Below are 8583 nucleotides of genomic sequence, written 5' to 3'. Positions count from 1 at the left end.
TATATATATATATGTAACACATACCATTCACTCGTCAGCTGCTCGCTTTCTCGTTCGCTCATCTCAACCCCCGCGCAACCCCCAATTGGACTCGACCCTGCGAAACCCCCTCGACTAGAAATACCGGCACCCCAAACACGCCTCTTTCTTTCCCTCCGGTCCTTCGTGCCCTGCCTCATCGTTCTAACCGTCAACTCCCGTTCTTCTCCTTCCCGCGGAATCCACCCCCAAATCTCCTCGCGAACACCCTTGCGCGTAACGACCAAACCGGCAACGATCCTCGGCGGTCCGCTGCAGACGGATCGTTGGTTTTAATTTTCTAGGTGACGACGCACGCCCGGTGAAGAAAGAGAAGAGATTAGCCCGATGCTTTCTACAATCCGGTCGCTTAATGCGGCCGCTGTGGCCAAAGTGGCCGCGATCGACGGTTCGATGCATTCCTGTGCATTCAAGTGTACACAATAAGCAGCACTTTGACGTATCCAGTAAGGCATATAAACTACTACCTCATAGGTGACGACGCGATTTAAGGACACTCCTATATAGATTTAAACAAAAATTTAAAAAAATTCACTACATTTGACTGTCTCATTTATATTCGACTCAGGGTTATTATCGTGAAGTCATTTGGCACGCAAAAATATATTTTGGTATACTAATATATAGATGTTAGAGAGAGAATATTTATTAAGTCAAGACAATTAGATTGACATATATAATCAAGAGATAATACATATATAATGAATCTCAAGACTGCAAAAAAGCATTTCGGAATCCGCGGAGAATACGCTGCTAGTGAAAGCACTTTTTTATCTGTCACTTATCGGTTCATGTAATCTGCCTATTGAAGACGGTCACATCTGGATTCGTCATTCATGATTTTGACTAAAAACCAAGCCGCGGGCACAATTTTCATGATCCTATTAGACTTATAGCACTATAGAATAGATCTTTCATTCCTTATGTACCACGTATGTACACGTACATTGAGCGCGCGCGCGCGCGAGGTGTCGAAAGTCCACAATTCATAATGCAACATATAATTCTCGTGAATCGAGCGAAAGGACGAATAGAGAGAACATAATCATTCGAAAATATCTTTTTTTCGAAAGCAAGATTATATAAATTTTAGTGTGCAAAGGCAAATATTTATCGAAATTTTAATTAAATTGAATTTTCATACTAAAACTATTATACGAATTATGTTTTTTACACGAAAGAAAGATTTTTATAATCCTTATTCACAACATAAAGTTATTTTCTTTTTTAACGCGGATTTCATTTTTCGCTATTTGAAAGATAAAATAAAATTGGAATTAAAAGATAACAACTGGTAAATTAGTAACGGTCTGCATAGTCTCTAACATGATAAATAAAACGTGCCATCAACAGATGTCGACTCCGCTAATATTTTATCATTAAGTAAAAGTAAATCAAAACTTACCGCTTCGCTTTAGCAAAGAATCGTCACGGCCGTGAAGCTGACTACCGGGCAGAAGAGTCTGACCGGATCCAGGAGTCGCCGCAGTTGGAATTCCCGTGGCTAGAGGATGATGGGGAGGTGTTGCTGAATACCATGCTGGTGGCCAACCTGCTGCCTGCCCGTTAAACATTCTCAACTTGTCGTAGACACTCTCGGCACCCTGATGCGCTTGCACCGCGGCCGCCTGTTGCTCCTTCTGCGAAGCCAAGTTCCTGAGAACCCTGTTAATGGACGACACCTACAAAAAGACGGAGATTTTCGATTAGAATTAATTCGCAAATCATTTATTAATTCAATCCTATGAGGATCAAGAAAGTGCTATAAAAGCTGCTGTCAACTTTTGTACTTTTTATTGAAATTGCTGGCAACAATTTTTGTAAAAATTATAAATAAATTTGTTTCGAAGTCTCTTAAAAATGTAATAAAAATTATTATGCAAATTATGTTTGTTTCTATTTTAAATTCAAAATCATTCCAAGAAATATAACATTTTAATGGTTGTATAAAAAAATGTTTAATATTAATATATACCTCTAAATTATATATATATAATTCAATTAATGATTTGTGTATCTAAAACTTAGTTGCCAATGGTGATTAATCTTCAATCATTTATAATTCAAAGACTATAGAAATAATTACCATTTTTTTAAATTTTGCTTCTAATTTATATTATTCCTGTAGAATATTCCTTTACAGAAAAAATTGATGATTTAGAAATGTTGCGTCGTTTTTCTAATGATCACGCGGTGATCCTTATGTACACAAGATATCTCCAACGTCCACTTTCGATCAAGAAAAAGGAAGATAGAGGCAAAAGAGGCTGGCGTGGCGGATCGGGGCGAGGCTCTTTGTAAAATCTCACAACCGCAGCCACTCGTCGTCGCACGAGAATCATTTCCGTCGTCATAGCTGAGCACTGATTGTCCGTCCCTCGCCGTCGCCCCTTACGCGGGATCTTTCTTCCTCTTTTTCGTCCTCCTGCGGTCGCGGGATGTGAAGGGGCTCATACCCAGATGAAAGGACACCGCCATCCAATTATTATTACATAAAACGGTCTCCACGGCTCTTCGTCCCCCTCCTATCCGAGGGACGGTCGCCGTCGTCATCGTTGTCGTCTTCACCTTACGCCCGCAACCGAGCCACTGGCTAACTCCAAAGTTATAACGAGCCGGCGTACAGCACAGGGATCTAAGCATTGCGCTCTCAACTTGCACATAATGGTCCTCAGCGTACTCCATACGCGCGCCAACCCCATCCTCCACACCCTTCTGCAATCGACGCCAAGCTTGGTGCAGCAGCTGGATATACACAGCCGTTAATGCAGCGCGGACGTCGGATATCGAGCGGAGCTTCTTAATTACGAGATCGACAAGCTTCGACAAGAGCGGTATGAGAGCAAAGCCGATCCTTCTCGCGTAGTTTGAGTCAAAACCGACGGAATAATGGCCGAGTGACGCTGAGAGAACGTCACCGTTAGAATAGCGCGCTGCTATTAGAGTTAAAAGACGAGGAAACCTGACTTGGATGGTTCGATTATATTCAAATATATTCGGGTAAATATTGTGCTTTTCGTTTAATATCGAAATTTCGTATAAAATAAAGATAATTTTTTATGTAAAGCGATCTATGCAATGTGATGAGAATTGTTAGAATACAAGAAAAAGTAGAATCATGTTTATGCGATTTTCAATTTCTCGCGAATAGGTATATGCGAATATTAGGAAACACTGATTTTCATTGATCACACTCACTACATCTAGAGCTCATCGAGCGTATGTAACTTCCATCTCGACCCATTCCGACGTTACGAGATAGTAACAGGCGAATAGCGGAAGCAACGTTTCGAGATGAGCTAGCTCCGGCTAACCCGGACCAGGCTCTCCGTCATCAAACCGTCTATCCAGCTTGGATGCCGGGAGAGAGAGATCCCGACTGTACGCTCCGGACCGCTCTACTCTCGCCGCACAACAGCCGCAGCGTCGATGCAGGCCATTACACGCGCGACCGGACACGAATAATTGTGCAACACGCTTAACTGATCCCATTCACCCTGATTCTACCCGCTCTCGTCCGTTCTCGCCGCCGACTAACCCCCGTGCGCACCCCCGATACCAACCCCCGACGCGATGTGTACCAGCCGCAATAGCCAACGTCACCGCCAATACTACCAGCGATCCAGTAATCGAGAAAAGATCGAAACGATCGAAAGAACGATCTGTCAATCAAATTGTCTCTTCTCTCTCGGTTTTGACTTTAAACTCTCAAAAATTATTCTAGATTGATTTTTTACTTTCATCGATTTCAAGTTATATTTACCATCAATTTTATATTTCATTATTGTAAGCAAATTTAAGAAATTTATTATTAATAGAACGATGTTTCTATCATTTCAGTAAAAATATGTGATAAATATTAAATGTATTAGATCTGTCTGCGTTGCTTACACTTTTTGCACTTAATCTTCGTTCTCTCTCTTTTCAACACCTAAATATATATTTATCCCGTTTTAAGTACATTCTTTTGGAATTCCAAGCAACGCGAACAAACCTATTAGAGATGAGATATACTTGATATTTTTCAGCAAGAGACACAGTGTAACACCTCAACAACAAAGACAACAAAAAGTCCAAAATCGAGACATAAGACTTTTAAAAAATTTAAAAAAAAAAGTCTTTTCGGACATGCGTGTGTTGTATGGAATAATAATGATTTTATGTTGTTCATTGTAAACGACAAGGATGTAATGATTCACCGTGTCTGGAAAGCACCCGCTAGAGCGATGTTTTCAAATGTAATCTCGCCAATAGCTAACACATTACATGCTTAACGACAGAAGCGCGTGCTAGACGTTCTGATTGATCATCCTAGAATCCCCAACATCCCCCATCGACCTTCTTCATTCGGCAATTCCAAGAAACACACTAGCAAGAGCGAGTTTGCTCCACAAGCCGATGGATAACGACTTGTACGCGTGCCATCCCCCTCGGTATTCCTGACGGGCAGCCGATAGGGGGATCTGTCAGTAGAGAGAACATCCTCGGAGAAGCCAGACGAGGACGATCGACTTCGAGGATATTTCGCGCGGTCGGGTAGGAAGGTTGGGTGGGCAGGATGTTTGGTAGATGGACGGACGTATACAACCGGAGAGGATTCTTCGAGTTCGGAGAAGGGCGATCAGCGCCCAGGAGGGTGGACAATGCCGAGGTCCGCGTAATGGACCGATTACCCCACCCAGCCGATCGTATTGACGAGACTTTGATTAGGGTCGAGTGGCCGGATCCGACGGGTAAGTACACTCGACCGGCTGTGCGCCACGATAAGTCGACGGCGGATTACGCGTAAACTTATACCGTATCCAATCAATGTATGGCGCCAATACAGCGGGAAATTTATTCGCGCGTCACAAATTTATGCGAGACGAGAGAATCATGCACGCAATCTAGAGAAATTAGAATCTGCGTAATCCGCTCATTTAAATTCGCTTTGCTCTAATCTGTCATTCGCGATATTTAGCGAGATGCAGTTCAGTCAAGTTACCAGGTTTTAAATTTATCAATAAATTTAATCAGCTGACAGTCTGCATCCTAAATTAAGCGTATCTCACAATCAGATTTTTCTTTTTTTTACTTACGCTGGGTATATTGTCGTTATTGCAAACGCCCTCCTGCAAAAGTCGATCGCGAATCTCCCAGGCGAAGATCGAGGGACATTCTCTTTTGTAGTCGGCAATTTTGTTGACCACAGGCGTTGTTGCCACTCGCGGCTTGCTACCGCCGATTGCCCGCGGCTTGATTGAACCAGTCTCGTAATACCTGGAAAAAGAAAATTGTTATTTTTCGTTTAACGTATGTTACAGTTACGTTATAGTGAGTCTTTTTTAACCTTTACAGGACGGGAAAGCCACTATAGTAGCGCTAAAATAGTAATATTATATTTTGGAATAAGAAATGCAATAAAATTATAAATTATGCAAATATTACTTAAGAAAACGTTGTAAATTTTAAAAATAGATCCTTGTTCAATAAATATTATAAACATATAGTATGGTTAAATGAAAAGAAAAACGAGTTGTTTTTTATAAACAAGAAATCATTGGATAAAAACTAGCTTTATTAATACTTCGCAATTTGCAGAAACCATAATGTTACATCCACAATGTTATATTCACGGAGATATTGCTACATGAAAAATGGAGACATAACGTAACATTCGCTCGTTATTATACATCCAATTATTTTTAAATCTCTAGCATCACTAAAAATGAATCACTAAAAATGGAAGAAAATCCAGTGAATTCTGTCGCAAATTTATCGATTGGCCTTTAATTGTATCGAGAAAATACAAGCAGTTGTGTCTTATGGCCATTGAATCCCCGTTGATTGAATATACTGAGCTAAACAATAGCAATGAACAATCAAATTCCATTGGTTGATTTCCTGAACGCGCTCGTTCACATCAATTATTTCGAGGGAGATCAAGGTAGGCGGTACTTACCTGCCGAGGATTTTGGAGACGCATCCATTGCTGACTTGCAGTATGCGCGATATGTCGCACGGTCTAGCACCGCTGTGAGCCAGCTCGACGATCTTCTGCCTCGTGGAGTCCGGCAGTGGTCGGCCGTTGACGTAAACGCCGCCGAGCTGGTTAACCCCGCTGTGTCCTGCAGCCGAGCACCCAAATATTGAGTTCTGTCCGACCATAGAACCCCCGCCAATACCCGCGCCACCCCCGTGCATCAAGTCCTCCTCTGTGAACCAAAACGCGCGCAACGTATACGTCACCTCACCAGAATATCTGATTGGTAAACAGCCGGATAGTACGCTCCACCGTGATAGTACGCGTTCTTATTAGTCTAATTAGCGCTCACGCCCGTCGCACGGATCCGGAAGCGGAAGCGTCAGATTGAACACCAAGGGAGATGTTTGCGCCGCGATCACACGCTCCGCCGCCTTGCGGATGTCACGTAACGAAGATCAGTTTGACCCTTGCGCGCCGATTAATTCGCTGCCATGTACCTTATTACACGATTACATCTGCGTACGGTATATAACGTGCATGGAGGAATCGTCGAAATGGAAATATATCGCGTAGATATCGTACGATACGATATGTTGACGACAACGATAATTGCGACGCGAATGGACAATACCCAGGTATAACGAATAGATACACGGTACGGTATCATGTAATTTGATCATTACGTGCAGGGAGGTTTCAGAAATGATGAAACAGTTGCAGAATTGTAACAGACATAACTCACAATGTAGATGCATGTACATAAACAGAAATGCATTCGACTTGCTCGGGGAATACAGTGTTAATGAAGACAATTCAAAAGACATTTCACATATAATGAACAAAACGGCTTTTCACATACGTGTCCTAAATGTGAGCAAAAGTGGACCTTTCAGCTTCTCTCATCACTTTGTTAAATTCTCGTAGTGCATCGTCGCCGACGATGCAAAGAAAAAGACGCAATGAGAGAGCGGCGCGGTGTGCGGATGATGAGAGACTCGAGAGGAGGAGCCGGCGTTACTAAATGCATCTTGCAATTAACAAATTTAATTAATTCCCGCTTTTGCGCCGCGCAAAACGACAAGAAATAGTTGGAATGTAATCTTGGATAGCTCGCTCCGCCTTTGTCGCTGTGCGAAATCCACTTCGTATAACGACACGAAGTGGTTTTCTCATTCGCTGTCTCGCAGCCTGTCCCTTCCTCTCGTTCTGCCACCTTCTATCCTTACGCCATTTCTGTCGTATCTTATTTTCACTGATGCGAAAAGATTAAAGATCGCCGCATCTTACGATCAATCGACGTTATAAAATGTACGAGGACAGAAAGTCCTTTGATAGAATATGCTAATTTTTCAGAAACTAATGGTTCTCAATGACTGCAATCATTGAATTAGATCGATTGTAAAATGTAAAGATTTTATATTGTAATTTATGTAACTTTGTAATATATGTAAAAGCGATATAAAAGTACTCATCTTTTCAAAAATTAATAATTTTTATTATTTTGAGATGCTTATATTGACATCAAATTATTATATCTTTTATAATATTTTCTTATATCATAATTATTAGCATTAATTAATATCATTAAATTGCTTGTCGTTTAATATGTAGTATTGTTATTCTAGTTCTGTTCATGTTTGGATTTCAGGACTGATAAAGAATTCGATGCGCGATTATAGAATTGGATATACATATGTATACAAAAATTCCTGAAATATTTAATATTAAGATGCGCTTTATAATAAAAAATAGAATTATTTCTCTTCATTGATTTATTCTCGTTTAATTTTATTCTCCTCTAATTGGTTTAATTTTGCTCTATTATTATATTGTGAATAACAAATTAAACAAAATATTTTAAAATTACCTTACAAAGTTATTAGCTTACAAATTATCTTGCTAGTTCTTAAAAAAATTTATTATTACTATTTTCTATACAGTTTCACCTCTAACTGATGTCTTTTTTATTCGTAACTATCTGTTGGCAATAATAGATCTGTTTTACAATCTGCACTTATTGCGGAAGGTTTTCCAGCTTCAGTCCCTGCATTATAACCAGAGCTTTTTAAGCGAGCTTCAAGCACACTGAAAGGAATGGAATATGGTGATGAAAAACGAGAAGCGAGAAATTGGAGTTGAGAGTCTTGTTACAAATAATTCCGCGGCGAGGTAACGCGGAAATTTTCGAGGGGATGCTTCTTACCTCTCCATTTTATCGCGGCATTGGATGCTACGCTTCGCAAATGCAAGAAGAGAGAAGTAATGTCATTTTTTTTAGAATGCGATTTTATAACTGTATTTAATTTCATGGCCTCCTTCACTGAGAGAAAGGATTTTTTGTTAATTTAGCAAGTCACCAGTACTTTTAACCGTGATCGGTAAATATGTGATAACAAATTTTGTTGTTGTGTTTCCCGCTAATCTGCTATACCAATTCTTAGTAACAGAAGCAAACTATATAGAATCTAATCTATCTTTTGAATAGACTTTAGGCTCGTTTATATAGAATTCGTAGATGATCATGGAATTTTAAGTCGGTTAGGAAACCGATACAGTCAAATGGAGGGAGAATATTTGAT

General features: G+C 40.4%; 1 protein-coding gene across 1 annotated transcript in view; it reads right to left on the bottom strand.

Moving 5' to 3' along the window:
- LOC108691500 (paired box protein Pax-6-like) overlaps positions 1 to 8583 on the bottom strand; it is a 31949-nt gene that overhangs the window by 11041 nt on the left and 12325 nt on the right. Inside the window, exons 3-5 of the mRNA XM_018199262.1 lie at positions 5981 to 6280; positions 5118 to 5298; positions 1445 to 1721 (exon numbers count right to left, since the gene is read on the bottom strand). Coding sequence (XP_018054751.1) covers positions 1445 to 1721; positions 5118 to 5298; positions 5981 to 6280 — 758 coding nt within the window. The remainder of the gene's footprint in view (positions 1 to 1444; positions 1722 to 5117; positions 5299 to 5980; positions 6281 to 8583) is intronic.

Source organism: Atta colombica, unplaced genomic scaffold (assembly GCF_001594045.1).
Source record: "Atta colombica isolate Treedump-2 unplaced genomic scaffold, Acol1.0 scaffold47, whole genome shotgun sequence".
In the NCBI taxonomy this organism is placed as follows: domain Eukaryota; kingdom Metazoa; phylum Arthropoda; class Insecta; order Hymenoptera; family Formicidae; genus Atta; species Atta colombica.
Note: the sequence above shows the minus strand (reverse complement) of the source record. Positions and strands in the feature narration are given on the sequence as shown.